Genomic DNA, 19,026 nt, shown 5'->3' with positions numbered 1-19,026 from the left:
TGACATACGAAAATAGAACATTAGTGATTTAGTGGGATAGGAATTATATTAAAAAACAAAAGAAGATCACTGAAGCTGAACTTTTTCTTTTGTCTTTTAATTTTTTCCTTTCTCGCTAAATTACTAATGTTCTAATATCGTATGGCAACGTTTTTGCAAGTAGGTGTATCTATCTATCTAAACAAGAAAGAAAGGAACTGAACAAGCAAAGAAAAATGTTGGGATCCCTGTGTAAGACGTCTAGTACGCATGTCGGAGAAGCTTTGCATAAAAAAATTTTTTTTTTTTGCTTTTCCTCTATTAAGTAATTTGTTGCTGCAGCGATATTTTCAAATCTCTATGTCTGTTAAGAAGATATACCACGTCACAGTAGAAGAAAAGAACATGAATTACACTTACATTAAAAGGTAAGGTACAGACCTCTTCTAATTTTTTCACTCATCAATGCTACGAAACATTTTCCCTTTTAAAGCGTTGAAATAAAGCAAATTTTTCGTAGCTTTGATGAATGAAAAAATTATAACCAGTTGACAGACAAAATTTTTCTTTTTCAATGAGTTATGCCATTCTTTGTGGTACAATACTTGCCATTAACTGGACCATGCAGTTTTAACGCGTTGAAATAAAGCAAATTTTTCGTAGCTTAAAATTGATGAATAAAAAAATTATAACCAGTTGACAGACAAAATTTTTCTTTTTCAATGAGTTATGACATTCTTTGTGGTACAATACTTGCCATCAACTGGACCATGCAGTTAAGGCTGAAGGGGTTTCCTCTAGAGCTGCCCTTTTTGAAATTCATGTTTGATTTCTTCCTTTTTTACCCAGAATAGATGATTTTCTATCAGTAAATTTGCATGAATAAGCCAATTGGGCCATGCATGGCTGGCCAAAACAATAATCGGTGCCTTTCTGTGGAGTGCAGCTTTTTAAGTATTCTTGTTGGGTTGTTGGTCTCCAAGCATTTGCATGCTATGCCATTTGATTTACGAAATATTGTACTTTTTCAAAGGCATAGAATCAGATCAGCCAAGCCTAGTTCTGACGTCAACGCTTCCCCACTGCCTCTGCAAAGCGTTCCACTCTCAGCGCCAAGCTTGGCTTAAGGCTTTGTTTTGATTTTGTTTTGTTTTTCCCAGGCCCAACACTCAGTCAGTGCATGTGCACCTGAAAAACTGACAAGATTATTAAGGTAAGAGACCCATTAGTGCTACGTAGATGGCTGACATTTTGGTTCCCAAGGGTGGAGGGGGGGGGGGGGCAAGGGAAGGAGGGGCGGAGCTAGGGGTGTGCACAAGGCGCCAAAACAGGAATTGACCTTTCACTTGCAAAGCATTCCAGTGTGAAATTCTGACCACCTAAGCAAGCTCATGTTAGGGGGGATGTGTGGGGGGTGGGTTACCTTTTCATAAAACAGGTTAGAATGCTGCAGGGTTTGCCCAAGGATGGCTAGTGAAAATAGCTGAATTGTGCTTTGCTGTGCTGCACGGTTTGCCCAAGGATGGCTAGTGAAAATAGCTGAATTGTGCTTTGCTATCTAACCTGTTTTTTAAGAAGGTCACTATGCTCTATCCCCTCTAAAAATTGAATTTTTGTGTTTCTCAATTGATGTACTTTCTCTTAAAAATGGGTCATTTTGGGGGGTAAGTTGCCCTTTAAACGAGCTTGCCAGTCCTTCAGGCCTCGGAGCAAGCAAGTCTGGAAAGAGCCGCCGTAAATCACAGCAGATTACGGTTCCTCAACAATGCCGTGTAAGTATAGTTTCTAGTGAGTTTAAAGTTTAAGTGTGAAATAAATTTAGCTCATTTTGGTTTCGCCTTGATAATTTAAGAGTTTCTTGCTTCGAAACCATGAGCCTACGAGGTGAGAAATGTAAACAGACGCCATGTGCTCTAAAATTCTGCCTTCTTCGAAAGTATTAAACCGTATATTTTTTCAGTTAGCACAAATCATTGTAGCTAAAATTCAAATAATACGGTTGCAATTCGCATCTGTGTGGTTTTCCAGATTTTTAGTTATTTTAAATATCAAGAGTTTCTTGCTTCGAAAACATGAGCCACATGGTGTGAAATGTAAACAGACGCCATGTGCTCTAAAATTCTGCCTTCGAAAGTATTAAACCGTATATTTTTTCGGGTAGCACAAATCATTGTAGCTGAAATTCAAATACTACTGTTGTTAGTCACATCTGTGTGGTTTTCTAGAATTTTAGTTGTTTTGAATATCAAGAGGGCTTTTTAATGCATTGGTTAATACAACACATTTCTGAAGTTAAAAGTTTTGGCGGTTTTACATTTTGAAATATTATATCGGATAACATGAGCCTACGAGGTGTGAAATGTAAACATAAGCCATGTCCTCTAAAATTCTGCCTTCTTCAAAAGTAACATGTAAAATCCTATGGGACATAATGCTAAGGAAGGGAAACAATTCTAACATATATTCTGTTTATGTCTTACAGCAAGGCTTTAGAACCATGTATAATAAACTTAGAAAAGGAGACAACTTTGAGGGTTATGTTTTAACTGAAAGGTAGGTTATATATTTATAGCTAAATACATTTATCTTTTTTGTGTCTATCTTTTTTATTGGTGCAAGCCATCAGCGATCATGCTATTCTCAATGGATGGGATGCCTGTGTGGACGATATTTGAATATACTATGACTGTTAATATATTATATTGTCCCTGTTTGAAGCTTGTGTATTTAATACAGTCAATGTCATTAACATTGTCCACTGAAAAAAGACATTTACACATTTAGACTAAAAGATATATCACGTGTTTCATCATGTATTCTTTGCCTTGTGTGCGTCAGCCTGAACTTTAAATGTAAAATTCAACTCGTGAATTGAAAATCCCATTTAGTAAGGATTAAAGATGGAGAATGGTATTTCAGCATTTGTCTTATGCCAGGACGTTTGAGAAAACATGTGATATTTTTTTTGTCTAAATGTGTAAATGTCTTTTTTCGGTGGGCAACAATGACATGGACTGTATATAAAAATGACATTTATTTGCTTTTAGTTATGGGGCCAAAGAAAATCAGGACATTGTGGAAAAAGTTATCCAAGCTGTAGATGGTGATAATGGAGGATGTGATAAATGCCCTTGGACTCATGCCCAACTAAAAGGTAACAACAAGAGCAATATTTTATAATAAGCTAACATATACTTTTCATGAAACCATGCAGTGTCTATTATGCAATTAGTGTGAACAATAAGTAATGTGCTATTAAGAAACTGGTCATATAGTACATTAGGGGGTGAAATGGAAATGAAAGGGATAATATATAAAAAGTCATGCATTAGACACGGTAAGGGGATCATTAATTACTTTGTGAAAAAAATTTAAATGACCATGAATTAAAAATGGATGGGCCACTTTTTATACAGATACAGTTCCAATTATTTGCTACTTCTCATAATCATTGTACATTTTTTGATTGATTTATGTAAGAATCATAAAACAAGGAGATTTTGACTTCTTGTTGGTATGAGTGCTATTGGTGTCGATATATTATATATTTTTCATATGAATATATATTTTGGTCTTCTTCGTAGCTGCTGGGGCATCCTACTTTAAGTCCAGACGTGATGCAAACTCGAGAGACATGAAAAACAATGCTGATGAGCATCGTAGGGTTTGCAGGAGACAGGGAAGGATAAGAGATGTAAGTAAAATGTTTAAAATATTGTTTATGGTACATATATGCTTATAAATATGATGTTTTATTATTCTAAAGGTTAGAAAGAAATACAAAGGTAGCATCATACCTACACTATCAAAATGTTAATTGCTTTCAGGATTAATTCTACATAATGCCAATAGTTAGTGGTGTCACAGTAAACTTTATGCACCTATCAGCGGCTTCCCCGTGGGGTTGACCCTCGGGCTGACCAGGGTGATGGGTGGGAGAATATAGGAGGATTGGATCCAGCTATTCCCCCTGGGGTTGGGAAAATTTGTGACATTGGTTTTGAAATTATTTTCAATGCGGAGGTTACAATCCCCCACATCAGTTTTTTAGCCGCAAAACCAATGTCACAAATTTTCCCAACCCCAGGGGGAACAGCTGGATCCAATCCTCCTATATTCTTCCACCCATCACCCTGGTCAGCCTGTGGGTCGATCCCACAGGGAAGCTGCTGATAGGTGCATTATATCTTAGACTCAATACCAATCAATTCAAGGAACATTTCACAATAAAAATATTCACTTCCTATATTTAGAACTAATATACTTAAAGTACTGAACTAGGGATTTTAATTAATTAACTTATTTGATTAATTTATTTCATTAGTATTATTATTATTTTTCTCAATATCATTTTCACATATTATGTATTTTACTATTAACTTAATGGCAAAGCCTTTGCTGATTAAACTATATAAATAGATAAACAAAATATACAGAGGTTTTGATGACTAATGTAATTTTTTTTGTTTTTGTTTTTAGAAATTGCAAAGACAACTTGATATGTTAGAAAAAGTGAATTGTGGACAGGAAAAAAGAGAAAAGCATAGAGAAGTTTTGACTTTAGAGTATACGAGCTCTGACGAGAGTGATATTTCTGAAGATGAAGATGGAAAGCCCCAACTGAAATCTTATCTTACGAAGAAGTTTCCATGGGAAAGGACTTGTTTAAGAAAAACGAAAGAGCTGCTTGACCAGAAATATCTAGATAGTCTCCCTATGAGATCTAGGCGTAGCATGCTGCCAAGACGGAAGCACACAATGTTCTCAACTAGGCCAATCCCCAACAACCCCCAAGAATGGGCAGTGCGTCAGGTTGTACCCAACATTAGTACTTCAACTCCATTGTAAGATATTTTAAAAAAATTCAACTGCTGGTTACTTTATATGTTTTAAGTTTATACATTTATAATATATTATGATAGTTTTTGGATATTTCAAAAGCAATATCACTTTTTTTTCAAACAGTGATGGCAACAAATATTAGTTAGATATAGAAATTACAGCAGTAGTGTTTGTGAAAATTAGATTTTGTATTTAAGTTGTTCAAGTTCAATATAGAGGCTTTGCACCATCAAGTGATAGCAGCCATGACATGAGGCACAACAACAAAGTCGTTCTCCACTGAAAAACTTTAATTATTTCTTATATGAGTATAATATTAGACCAGATTCATTTGTTCCTGCCTCCTGTTTTGGTGCAAGCATCTTTTATTTCAGTCTAGCATTGTACATTATCTACATTAACCAGAAATTTTATTTTCTATTTAAATTTTGGCAAAGTACGTCAAAAATATGATCATGCAAATGATCATTGAATTAAAAGCCTTATACTAAACTTAGTCACATGTCTTACTGTAAAATGGTGAAAGAAAATATTAGCGAGTTTTCTGTAATGATCTGTTGTATGTTTTGATTGAAAAATAAATAAATAAATTCTTAAATGAACAAGGTTGTTAAGTTGTTGATTATAATCGTTTGGTTCGAAGAGACCGGGTGAACAACGATTGGGAACAAAAACGTAACGGGGTGTGGGGGCATTGAATAGCTGATGATGATCAAATCCAGTTAAAATTTGAATATACTGAAAATGATATACAAATCATCCACCTTTACAGTAAGTTACTAAAGTGGTTTATTCTTAGATTTTAAGTTACTTTAAGCGACAATTACGATAGCATTAGGCACCTTTAGGAAGACTTTAAGCTATCATTTACGACAGCTTAAAGTTAGAAGTCTCTTTATAGTGCATTAAGTCTTGGCTTAAAGCTGACTCAAAGCCGAACTTTACGTAACGTAATGTTGTCTTAAAGGAGTGTATATCCTTTCTTTACGCAAGCTTTATGCTACCATTAAGCTTCATTAAATCAGATTTTTCATGCTGTGAATACCTTGCCAAGCAATTGGTTGAACTTGAATTTGGTGTGCAAGTGAATCATGTGTTGTGCATCGTGCAAGTTCAAGTGCAAATGTGCACGAGATACTTTTTACACGCAACATTTGTTGCATAAAACTTCAACGATTATCTTACAAAAGAAACATTGGGGAAAATATGTTCTGTTGAGTAAAATATTTTAAAATAAAACCAGTTTCAAACATGAGCAAACAGTATGCATTAGTTCTCAAAAACCACACAAATGCATCCAAGAAGGTTAAAAAAAAAAAAAAAAAAAAAAAAAAGGACAGAACAAACGACAGAAAAGAAGGACTTAAAAAACACTAAACTGCAAATGAAAAACTCATCCTACTGCCAGGTTCTCCAAACTTCGCTATTCATTAAAGACAAAATAGATTGCACTGGCCGGGAATCGAACCCGGGTCACCCGCGTGTCAGGCGAGAAATCTACCACTGAACCACCAGTGCATTCATATACTGATTGGAGAATGGGAATGAATGACCTCTTTTCTTACTTGTTTTCAATATCACGGTGGTATCCCGGGCGGTTTTAATTAGTAGCAAGTTTTCAAATAAAGTTGTCCCTTATTCGGCTTGTTTTTCTAATACACTTCATCGCTCGACATATGTTGTGGCGATTTTGCAAGCGCGCGATTCTATATCACCTATGTCGACGACCGCTATCTAAGAAATTCAACAATAATGCAAAAATCTGGAAAGAAAAATGTCTTTTTTACTTATTAAAGTACCTTTCAACGAAATCTGGCTAGCTCTGTCCTCTGCGTTCTAAAGTTATTGGCTTCGACAGAAATAGACTGAATTTCTAGCGGCCGACGGGATCACGAGCACTCCACGGAGATCATCTATTGTTCGTCCGCGTCTTATCAAATGTGCCGTGGTGAAACGGACCTCCATGGCAGAACTGACCTATGACGTAGACGAAATAAAATGGCCAATCAAAACACTCGATAGAATACTTGAAAAATGGCTTCAAATATCTCTGTGGCAGAACCGACCTTAACAGATAAGCCCGTCGGGGAGGTAGTGTAAATTTATTTGTGTTTTTTGGTTTCGTTCTACGTTACATATTTGCGTTCAAAGTCACCAATTGCTTGAAGTCTGTAGATCTCTGTAGATATATAAACTTCGTAAAAAATACTCGAGACAAATTGAAACCTTTTACTTAAAAGAACTAAAAAATATATAGGTAATAACTGTATTGTTTGTTTACGACCTTAGATTTACTCTATAATGTCTGAGGTATGTTGAAGAGAGCGAATATAGAGCGAAGACTCAAAAGACTCAAAATAAAATATACGAAGTGTCTGAAATGTCCGCAGCCGGTCACATAACTCATAATGCTAAGTGAGCAGCAGTCCGAATTTATTTCTATAAAAATCAAGGTTACGTTATATAAACTAAAATCCAAACCTAATGTTCCTATCTCGATATAAAAGCATACTATATTTAAGCTCCCTTTCATGGCACTTCCATATTTTTGGTCATAGGGTAATCAACTGACGGTCACGTAACTCAAAACACTAAATTGCCGGCAGTCCGAAACGGTTCTTTATCGAGATAGGAACATTGGATTTGGATTTTAGTTTATATAACCTTGATTTTTATTTAAAATATTCGTCTCCCAGCCATTTAGCTTAATAATATATTTTGAGTTATGTGAGCTCTGTTATTAAAGAGTGTGATAACATGATAAAAAGAAAGTGTTCGCTGCATAATGTTTTTATAGTAAATCATTATTCGTGTAGGATACATTAGGATCCATTGTATAATACTACTAGGATGAGTTTATGAAAAGTTTCGGACTGCCGGCTATTTAGCATTTTGAGTTATGTGACCGGCTGCGGACATTTAGACACTCCGCAAAATATAATAGTTACTAAAGTATTATTTGCATCGGCGTTTTACAATATTCGAGATTTTAAAGAGATCGAAGTTATTAGTATAGAGTGAAAAACTCGTGAACTAAAACTGAATAAGAGACTTCTAATAAGGACTGTGTTTAATAATATACTACTTCACGGGCTTTTTGCAATCGCCATAAGTTTAAGGAATAAGTTTAATGACAAGCCTAACCATGAAGATCACTTTAGTCTCTCGTAGATTTATTGGACTGTTGTGGGATTGGCTATTTGCTGAGTTAGAGGTTGAATTGAGTTTGAGTTAGGATTGAGTTAACTAAAAAAATAAAAAAATAAAAAATTTATATATTAATAAAAATACATAAACAAAAATAAACATGTATTCACCTAATATAAGCCGAACACTAAGGTCTTCAATTGTAAGTGCTTCAGTTCTAAAGCCGGTAGACTACGATATGTCAAAATACGGCTATCTTTATTGTAGCTGTACCTCACCTCCACTCTCTCTTTTCAATTCGAAACCGAAGACTAATTTATGTATCTGATTCACTGATAGCACTTGGAACCGGCTCTCAAGTGTTATATTATGATATAAACCAGCATCCTAATTTCATATCACGTAAAATAGACTGGAATTAATTTTAGCTTGTTTTGTTTTGTTTTTTTGTTTTTTTGTTTTTTTTGTTTTTTTGTTTTTTTGGTTTTTTTTTTAATGCTGGAAAAGTTATGGCAATATTCGTTTGAAATGATAGAGGACCTTCAACAGCTCGGGGCGTCACGCTACTGACCTATGGCATCACGCTAAACTCATACCGTACGTTCTGGTCGGGAATACGTATAACCCACTGTCACGAAAACATCATACGTCATGTTCAATTTAGATTTAGATAGGGGACGCCAACTAACGTTATGTCCACATTCTAATCTATTCTATTCTATGTACATAGTATTGATGTGATAAAGATGCATGTATTTGCCACACAGTATTTTCAAAATAAAGACCGTTTAGTCAAGTATAAAGACTGAATTGTCGACAATCGATAACACCATTCCTCCTGAAAAAAAATTACTGTATGGAACATTTGAAGAAAAAGAGATGAATACAGATGTTGAATAGGCAATCCAAAATATTAGCAAGTAAAGAAGAAGACATGATTCTGAAAATGTCGAACGGTTAAGTTGTCGTTGGCTGATCCACGAGCAAAAGAATTCCACCAGGTAAAGAGTGAGAAGGGCACTCCTATCAGCTGCTTGATGAATCGTTATGTTTTGTTATGGGGACGACAAATATATTACAGAATTTGAATTTTATACTCCTAACCAAAGAGAAAATATGAATTCAGCCAGAGTATCAATTTCATTTAGGGCAACATCTTTTAACCCCCGGGGGGGACTCCCTTATGAAAGGGGGCGCGGGGTCCATGTCATCCCTTTTAGGGTTTGAAATCAGGGTTTTGGTCCCGCTTAGGGTGATAAAGACGAGAATGCGCACCAACTGAATGTTGTGGTCCCTTTTAGGGTATAAGGTCTACAAAAAAGCAAGCGATTTGTATATGACGACGTCATCATGAATTTGTTAGAGCAGACGGCGTTTGATGCAAATAAAATCGAGAAACTAAACAAAAAAATGCGTTATTGATTGGTCCCTCTCAGGGGTGAAATTTCATCACTGCCACACCCATTATCCCAATATACAGGTCCCTTTTAGGGGTCATTTTCGGAATTTCCGACGAGGACCCCCGCCCCACTTTTATAAGGGAGTCATGTTTTCCCAATTCAGTCCCATAGAGGAAAATTTTTTAGTTTAAATATGGTTGTGCATGAGAAGACACATGAATATGGATACGACAAGAACAATGAATATTACTCTCAAGGGAATGACATGTGGTCTGAAATGGGAACAAATTACGTCCAAGTAATAGACTTTTTCGATGTAACGTCAAAATGGGATGTCTTTTTTTTTGTTGTGGGGGGGGGGGGGGGGGGGGGGGGGGGGGGTTGGTTTCGAAAATCAAAATTCTTGGTCTTGGATATGGTAAAGGTTTTGAAAAGCTTGGGGCAGAAACCTACCCAAAAAGGCCCAAATTAACCACTGGGCTCATGCTGATATTAAACGACAATGACAGAGTGATAAATATACTACATTCACGCCATGCGATAAATCAGTTAGTAACAGATAATTTTTTTCATAGCACATCATTATATGCTACCGTTTTCCTCTTTAGGCTCCCCCTGGCTTATTTGATAAGCCCCCCTACCCCCTCTCTTTGAAGCCCCTCCCTTTTTTACGACTAAAGAAACACAATTCTTATTACACTGACAAAAACCTTCATAGGATAATTTATTTAGGATCATTCGCCATATCATAATCATAATAACTTCCAAACTTGAGATCTCATCGGCAATAACATTCTTATCTTATTGGAAAGTTTGGATTCCATTTTTGAACCCCATTTAATTCCCAATGTTGGTTTTTAATCTTCAAACATCCCCATTATATTTTCAGTTGAGAAAAAATGCTGTTCCCTTCCTAAATAGCTGCAGAGGATTAAAAAAATAGTTTTTAAAAGTACTTGAAATATTCCAACATTGGGTTATGGTTTTCCCACTTTTCTCCCACTATTTAGAAATATTCCGATTGTTTTCGAAATTTGGATTCAATTTTTCCTGTCTCTCATCAAAAAGCCATTCAGGGATCGCGGATCAGACCATTATGGAGTGGTATAGGGCTTGAGAATTTGGCCAAGACAAACAAGCATTAGGGATCACTGTCTCGCCATTTATATCATGCATTTGCGCGCCACCATAAGCAAAGAGTTGGTAGGAGTTTACCTGTTTCTCTGGCTTAGCGGTCCCTGACATTGATGCTTTACGATATAAAACCAACCTGCGACAATGCAAAAGGAATCAAACATAAATGCTTTTTTCAATTAATGTCTTCCGGCCGAGACTGAAGAATAGTTCGATAAAGAGGGTCTATATAGGGTTGAGCCCACCCCGTTTACATGTGGATTTCAATGATTAGTGATTATCAACATCTAAGTGGTAGCTATTTAGGCCCCCAAAACATTTGGATAAGAAAAGGAAGAATTCGAAAAGGCTAGGGTGCTAGCAGCAGCTGCATAAAGATGTGTTATAAATATGGGAAATTCATGGGCCCTCTTGCTGATTGAAGAACTTCACCATATTTTTGTTGTTTGTTTGTTTGTTTCTCTGAACTTTCGAAATGCGATGTTTCTTTTTCTGTCTAAATTGGGAGACATCAATTAAGTAAGCGCTCAGAAAAACAGGGTTTTTCGCAACTTGCAACCCATCAATGTTGGCGGCGCGCGCCAGAAATTTTGGACATCTCTCGAGCTGAAATCCTGATTATGCGCTAAGGCTGTAATCGTGGTTTGACTTAATCGTTTGACTTGAATGAACACGGTAACTTTGCCTAATTAAAGTTCTAAATTACCATGCATGTGCGGTGAAACTGGGAAAAAGTTACCGATATAAAATTAATTTACACTGGTGAGACTTTTCCACTGGGAGAAAAAAGTGAATAAAATTGGAAAGGGAAGCCTGGAAATGTGGCACACAGAGCTTTGAGAGGGGGGGGGGGGAAGGGTATCCAGAAGAATATTAGTTACTTCCATTTGAAAAATATAAAAAAGACAATGAAAAAAAACCAGTAAAAAGGGCATTTCATGTTCAGGGCTATAAACTAGGCTTTAGGATTCGCCTTGATCATGAGTAAAGAATCCCTTTAGATGTTTCCAAAATTTGGATTTATTGAACTGGGCATTAAGACTTCAAGCAGAACAAAATAAATCTTAATACCCAGTCCACATTAAATTTAAACTTTCTGTTCTTGTTGAGGAGTTGGGGAACGATCGTTATTTATGGGGGGGGGGGAGGGGGAGGGGAGGGGGGGAGGGAGGATGTTTATTTTTTTGTGGGGGAACACTTGTTTTTAAGAACTACGAAAGGGAGGATCGTTCAAAACTTGGAGGAATTAACCTATATAAGGGATATATATATATATATATAAGGGATATATATATGACGATCGTACATAATAAAACACAAATACACCACAATTACTGGCGACGAGGATGGCCACATTGTAAAAATTCGGAGGACTTCTTCTTGAAATAATGTGAGATTTCCTTGGTTTTCACAAACAAAAATGGCCTTTATTGGAAGAATAGAACCATTCGACGAAGCTACAGAAACATGGAGTGCGTACATCGAGCGTTTGGAACAATATTTTACAGTCAACGAGATCAAAACAGAGAAGAAAGTTCCCGCGCTTCTTACGCTACTTGGAAGTAAAACTTATAATCTCTTACGAAATTTAGCAGCTCCAGAAAAGCCTTCTGAGCTTGAGTATAATACCATCGTACACCTTTTGGAGAGACAACTATCGCCTAAACCGTCTGTAATCACTCAACGTTTCCGATTTCATACAAGAATGCAAGACGAAGGAGAAACTATAAACGACTATGTAGCACAACTAAGGAAGTTGGCGATTCACTGCAACTTCGATAACCTGAACGACACACTCAGAGATAGATTAGTATGTGGAATCCGTAATACCGGAATACAGAAAAGATTGCTTTCAGAATCTACGTTACCACTGGAAAAAGCTATCGCAATATCCGTAGCAATGGAAATGGCCGCGAAAGACGCCATTGAATTACAAGGTAAGCACAAAGAAGTTGGTGTAAACAAGATAGCTAAAGCAAAGCCTAGAAAACCAACCGAAAATCAGCTTAAACCAAGAGATAATACGTGTTTTAGATGTGATAAACCAGGTCATTTATCTAATTCATGTAAACATAAAGAAGCTACATGTTATTTTTGCAAGAAGAAAGGACATATCGAGAAAGCATGTTTAGCTAAACGCAGACAACAAACACGCCGCCATACACGCCGGAATGTACACGCCCTCGATAACAATGCCGATAGCGAAGACGAGTCGGACAGCGACAATGAACTTCCCGTAGGAAGCTTAGACATTAATTCGATAAAAGAGAAGAAAACTAAGCCTATTCAACTACCATTAAATATTAATGGAAAGAAAGTATCAATGGAGCTTGACACAGGATCAGCAGTTTCAGTTATGTCTAAAGATGAATTTGAGAAGCAAGTCGGCAAGGCTAAAATTGAGCCCACAAAAGTTGTTTTAAAAACCTACTCAGGAGAGAAAATTCATCCGTTAGGAATCACACGCGTCAAGGTAAAGTACAACAATCAAGAGAAAAACCTCGAATTATATCTAGTCGAGAGAGGCACAGCAGCACTGTTTGGCCGAGATTGGTTAGCAGCGATACAGTTAGAATGGAAAGAGATAAACAACGTGTTAACACTGAATAAGGAACCTGCAAGTACCAACAACGCACTAGACAATATCTTAAACAAATATCCAACAATCTTTGAAGAAGGAATTGGGAAAGTGAAGGACATCAAGGCGACATTAAAGTTCAAAGAGGAACCGCAACCAGTATTTCTGAAAGCCAGACAACTACCATATGCCTTGAGACCAAAGGTGGAGCGAGAATTAGACGAGCTAGAGAAAATGGGAATAATATCCAAAGTGGAAACAAGCGAATGGGCCACACCCATAGTTCCCGTACTCAAGAAAAACGGAAGAGTAAGAATCTGCGGAGACTTTAAGCTCACAGTTAATCCCCAGCTTGCAGTGGACCAGTACCCGTTACCCAGGATAGAAGATGTGTTCGCATCGTTAGCAGATGGAGAAAAGTTCACAAAGATCGATTTGAGGCAAGCCTACCTACACATGGAGATGGAAGAAAACTCAAAGAAGTATTTAACTGTAAATACGCACAAGGGTCTATACCAGTTCAACCGGATGTTGTTTGGAATCGCGTCTGCACCAGCAATATGGCAGAGGACTATGGAACAGATTCTGCAAGGAATACCATCAGTCCAATGCATCCTAGATGACATGATAATAACTGGTAAGGACAATACCGAACATTTTAACAATCTGGATAGTGTGTTGAGCCGTCTGCAACAGTACCAACTCAAGGTCAACCTAGACAAATGCCAGTTCTTCCAAGATAAGATCGAATACTGTGGACACAAGATAGACAAGCACGGCATACACAAGACAGAGGAAAAGATTAAAGCAGTGCGTGATACTCCAGCACCAAAGAATGTCACTCAGCTTCGCGCATTCATTGGCCTCGTAAATTATTACCACAGATTTCTACCAGACCTAGCCTCGGTAATGAGACCACTCCACCAGCTACTGGAACAAGGTAAAGCATGGCAGTGGACGAAAGCATGTGACAAAGCCTTCGAGAAGGTAAAAGAGATGGTCACGTCAGATTTGGTATTGTGTCATCATGATTCCAAGAAGCCTATCCGCTTAGCATGCGACGCGTCACCATATGGAGTCGGCGCAGTTCTGTCCCATATCATCGATGGACAAGAAAGACCAATAGCATTCGCTTCTCGCACCTTAACGAAAGCAGAGAAAAACTACTCTCAAATTGACAAAGAAGCATTAGCAATCATCTTTGGAATCAAACGATTCCACACCTACCTTTACGGAAGACAGTTTACGTTGGTTACGGATCATCAACCACTAGTAACCATCTTCAGCCCAACCAAAGGCATACCAGTGACCACAGCTACAAGACTACAGCGATACGCTATGTTTCTATCAGGCTATACTTACGACATAGAGTATAGGAACACTAAGCGACACACTAACGCTGACGCCCTTTCAAGACTACCGTTCGAAGAAACCCCAGAGGATCAAAAGGAAGAAGCTGTTGACATTTTTCACTTAAGTCAGTTTGAACAGTTACCAGTGACAAGCGCAACAATCAGGCGAGAGACAACAAGGGACAAGATCTTAAGTAGAGTCTATGAACAGACCATGTCTGGATGGTCAACTAAGCCAGACGACAAGTTACTACTGGCGTACTACAATCGTCGAGATGAAATCACAACGTATCAGGGATGTCTCATGTGGGGAATACGAGTAATCATTCCAGACACCCTAAGGAAACAAGTATTGGAGGTCATCCATTCAACTCACCTAGGCGTAGTGAAAATGAAAGCCCTCGCTAGAAGTCACATCTGGTGGCCAGGAATCGACTCCGAAATTGAACAGATAACCAAAACCTGCTCTGGTTGTAACAAAGTACGAAACAACCCAACAAAGGTACCCATCCACCCATGGGAATGGCCAAGTTCACCTTGGGAACGCATCCATATCGATTTTGCTGGACCATTTATGAACAAACAGTTTTTGATTATAGTCGACGCACACTCTAAATGGCCAGAGGTGTTTCCAATGAACAAGATCACAGCAACAAGCACTATTGAGGTACTACGCTCAGTATTCGCAAGAAACGGCGTACCACAGCAGCTCGTTTCTGACAACGGACCGCAATTCACGTCAGAGGAATTTCAAACATTCATGAAGAGCAATGGGATTCACCATTTTAGATCAGCACCGTTCCATCCTGCAACGAATGGACAAGCAGAAAGATTCGTGCAAACCTTCAAACAGAGTATGAAGGCAATGAAATCAGAATCAGCCTCTTTAAACAAGAAGATAGCAAATTTCCTACTGATGTACCGCAACACACCTCATGCTACCACTAACGAAACACCAGCCAAAATGTTCCTTGGTCGAAACATACGTTCACGTCTGGATTTGATGAAGCCAGATATAAAAAGCACAGTGCAGAAGAAACAAATGAAGAAAGCACTTGAGAAGAAAACACCTATACGCTTGTTTGATGATGGACAGCCAGTGACAGTTCGAGACTACAGAGGACAAGACAAGTGGGTTAATGGAACCATCAACACACAACTAGGACCATTGATGTATGAAGTCAAAACAGAAGCTGGAAGTTATTGGAGAAGGCACACAGACCAAATCCAAGAAAGGAAGCATGATGAAAATCAAAGCGACCCTCAACCAAGACCAGCAGAAGATGTCTGCCCATCAGCAGTAGAACAGCCATCAGTCAGCACAACCCAGACAAGCAAGAAAGTTACCCCCGCTAAGAGCAACATGACGCAAGAAGGACAAGGCAAAGGACATCGATACCCAACAAGGCACAGAAGCCCACCAAAACGTTATATGTATGAACAATATTAGGACAGTCATAATAGATATGAACATTCAGAGACATTATTATTGAGTTATTTTTTCTATCACAGTGATTCATAACTAAGAAGGGAGGAAATGTTAGATTTGCATTGATTGACATGTAATTATATATGACGATCGTACATAATAAAACACAAATACACCACAGGGCAATCACAAAAATAATATACTGTTTTAAGGCAGGTGATCAGCTAAAATTATTCATTGTGTCTATCAAAGTGCAGCCAGCCCTTTTCTCGTCCAAGCTTGCTTTTATGAAATCCGTACGAGCGTAAAATTCCTTTTTTTTTTTTTGTAAAAAAATTAATGAATTGCTCTCTGTTTCATTACACGATTGTCTAATAACCTATGGAATAGTATTATGTGAAAATATTTGTAAAAGTTATGTACAATGAATACGCAAATCATGGTTCAAGTCGATCGCAAAATGTGGTGTGCAATCGAAAACCATAGTTTGCGTCATCGCAATCTGTGGTGTTTGAAGTCAAGCCTATAGCCCATGGGCTGGAACTCACAGTATGCGTCAACGCAAAATGTGTTTCAAGACGATCGCAAAATGTGGTGTGCAATCGAAACCCATAGTTTGCGTTGATCGCAAAACATGGTCATATCTAGGGTTGGCCATATATTGCGTCAACGCAAACTGTGGTTCAATTTTCAACACCACAGTTTGCGACAAATTCTTATCGCAAAATGTGGCATTCAAGCATAAGTCACATTTCGCGATGATTCAAACTATGACAATACACAATCACCACGAAATTTTGGATCGTTTTCAGAAATGTCCATATCATATATAAATCATATATAGATTGAAATATAAGCAAAGTATTACAGTTTGTAAATACAAGCATTTTGAATCATGGAATAACCATAAAATACAGCAACGCGGACGGGGACGACAACAAAGACGGCAGTAGAATTGTACGGCCGCCAGTGCTAGCCATTGTTTAAGGGAGACTGATTTCTTTGGAATGAATTAATTAGAAGGCTGTCCTGGTTTCTCTAGGTGGTGTTTCAGATTTAATCCCATCGATTAAAGCCGCTAAATGCGAGTCTATTGTTATTTCTATACCTATTGTTCTGAGTTTTAATCCATGTGATATATGGTGTCAACTTGTTTTTTGAGCAGGAGAAAACTTAAACATATAAAAAGTTTGAAACTGCAACAAAGCAAAAAAGTAAATAACTTTTTAGAATAATTTTTTGACAGTTCTGAAGTTAAGACAGAGAATATCATATATTTTAGAGAAAACACAAAACAATTCGGTAGAGGGAACATTATTTCAAAACATGGCGTAGATTTGTAGATTTGATCATGTGAAAATTTTAAGCTTTTCAGAAATGTTTTTTCTTTCTATATAATTTTTAATTTTTCTGCAAATTTTAAAACTCAAATAATGTTGAGCTTGCCTTTGTTCACTAGTAACTTAAGTGAACAAAATACAGCTCAAAACAAATAGCTGCAATTGTATGCTCTGAATTTCCTTACTAATTTATTTAATGTAAATGAATGTTTCAAAACTGCAATATATTTTAGTATGACATATGATTCCCACTATTCAATAAAAAATTAGATTAAACAATTTTTGTCTATATAACATCAGTTATTGACAGTTATGGAAATATTATTTTGGCATGAGGTAGCAAAAGTTAAACCTGTGAGTGTTGAAGATTTTACAGTTGATAAATAATTATTAGAAAGACATCAGTCAAAAATGCTTCATCAAACCCTTTGCTTTTCTACCCTTGTCCCGAGGCTTTCTTCTGTCTTCTTTACAAGCAAAAATCTTGACACTAAGGTGTGAAGTTAAAGTGTATATGACACGAAAAAATTTTAATGTTAAGAATGTGTATTTTATTGGCATTAATAAGAATATCACGGTTAAATTTGTTCCAAAAACGCATTTCTCTAGAAATTCAAAAAATTTTAGCACGAGTTGTGACGTCATTTTGTTTACAAGTCTCCAGATTTAGTTGCAAATACATGAAATATGTTTGAATATAGAATCTTAATTTCAAGTAGTACGCTTTTCAATTTCCCAACATTGGAAGAGTACTACGTAAGCTATCAAATGAGGCTGACTAAAATATGTCTTTTGTTGTTAATTCATATGAATTACAATTTATATTTAGTACATTACTACTGAATCTAGAGTACGTGTCAACAAAATGACGTCACAAATTGGGATTAACTTTCGCAAATATCTCAAGAAATAAGCTTTTGAAACAAATTTTGTTACGATATATTTATTATTACTAACAAACTATACATTTTAAATGATGGAATGTTTTCGTGTCATATACACTTTAAATGATATGTACGGAATAAACAGTGCAAAAAGGCAAATGGAACCCTCCTGGGACAGGGTTTTCTTTTCGTGCATGGGTAAGATTCAATGGAAAGAATACAATTTAAATATTTAAATATCTTTTTTTGGTGCCTTGATGATATGATAATAAATAGAGAAGAGAGTGTGGAAATAAATTATATTTTGAAAATTGTCCACCATCAATGATCAGATATATTAGCTTACTAATAAACTTCAGTAGACTCGGTAAGATGATAAATCTGATGATGGCCCAAAATAAGTTTCATCTACCTCTAGACTCTTACATTAAGATAGTCCACTATTGCACACTACTCAAGGGTGTAAAATATTCCATCAAACACTTTTAAGAAAAAAGTTCTGGGCAATGACCAGGAATAATGAAATGAAAATGGAACATGTCGGATTCTTTCAATAAGATTAGTTCCTTAAACAGTTATATTTTTTATTGAAAGAGTGGTTATAAATATTGATAACAAAAACTGAAAGAAACTGAAGCTTTGAAGTACTAAACACTGCACATTAGTTTCCTTACCTCATGCGTATCACTTTGTACTACAAAATAATTTTCAATACCTTTATTTTGCTCTTTATCATAGTTCAAACTAGTGTTCACTAATAATATCATTATTAGTGCATTATTTACTGGGCATGATCAGCAGATAAAGAACGTATTAAAAGACAGCCTTAAATTAACAACACACTATGAGGCTTACTGCCGGTCATCTATCAAGTACTTACTTTTTCGTGGGACTCTATCATCTCACGAGTAATCATGTGCTTACGAGGGCCAATAAGGGGG

The 19,026-nt window shown here is 36.8% G+C and overlaps 1 protein-coding gene and 1 non-coding gene across 4 annotated transcripts; one reads left to right on the top strand and one right to left on the bottom strand.

The window, feature by feature from the left end:
- The first annotated feature begins 255 nt into the window (after nt 1–255).
- LOC116294229 (uncharacterized) lies at nt 256–5,426 on the top strand. 3 transcript variants are annotated; one of them, XM_089038290.1, is made up of 7 exons: nt 256–407; nt 1,140–1,192; nt 1,649–1,751; nt 2,462–2,532; nt 3,027–3,133; nt 3,564–3,673; nt 4,459–5,426. In XM_089038290.1, exons 4-7 carry the CDS (start codon nt 2,477–2,479, stop codon nt 4,825–4,827), a joined length of 642 nt encoding a protein of 213 aa, XP_088894416.1. In that variant the 5' UTR covers nt 256–407; nt 1,140–1,192; nt 1,649–1,751; nt 2,462–2,476; the 3' UTR covers nt 4,828–5,426. The 3 variants fall into 3 exon arrangements, with proteins under 3 accessions (XP_088894416.1, XP_088894415.1, XP_088894414.1); XM_089038289.1 differs by lacking the exon at nt 1,649–1,751; XM_089038288.1 differs by having other exon boundaries at nt 1,649–2,532.
- Nucleotides 5,427–6,268: 842 nt separating this feature from the next.
- On the bottom strand, nt 6,269–6,339 carry Trnag-gcc (transfer RNA glycine (anticodon GCC)). Its single transcript has one exon. It is a non-coding gene; the product is annotated as a tRNA-Val (tRNA).
- Between the last annotated feature and the right edge of the window lie 12,687 nt (nt 6,340–19,026).

This window comes from Actinia tenebrosa, unplaced genomic scaffold (genome assembly GCF_029948245.1).
Source record: "Actinia tenebrosa isolate PJP-AT-01 unplaced genomic scaffold, QUT_ActTen_1.0 PGA_scaffold5__44_contigs__length_20552954, whole genome shotgun sequence".
Lineage (NCBI taxonomy): Eukaryota > Metazoa > Cnidaria > Anthozoa > Actiniaria > Actiniidae > Actinia > Actinia tenebrosa.
The sequence above is the reverse complement of the archived record's forward strand: the minus strand, read 5'-3'. Positions and strand labels throughout refer to the sequence as shown.

Coding starts and splice junctions, on each gene's coding strand:
- LOC116294229 (XM_089038288.1), top strand. CDS start 2,354: ATGTCCTCTAAAATTCTGCCTTCTTCAAAAGTAACATGTAAAATCCTA. Junction 2,533..3,026: donor GGTTATGTTTTAACTGAAAG/GTAGGTTATATA, acceptor ATTTGCTTTTAG/TTATGGGGCCAAAGAAAATC. Junction 3,674..4,458: donor GACAGGGAAGGATAAGAGAT/GTAAGTAAAATG, acceptor TTTTGTTTTTAG/AAATTGCAAAGACAACTTGA.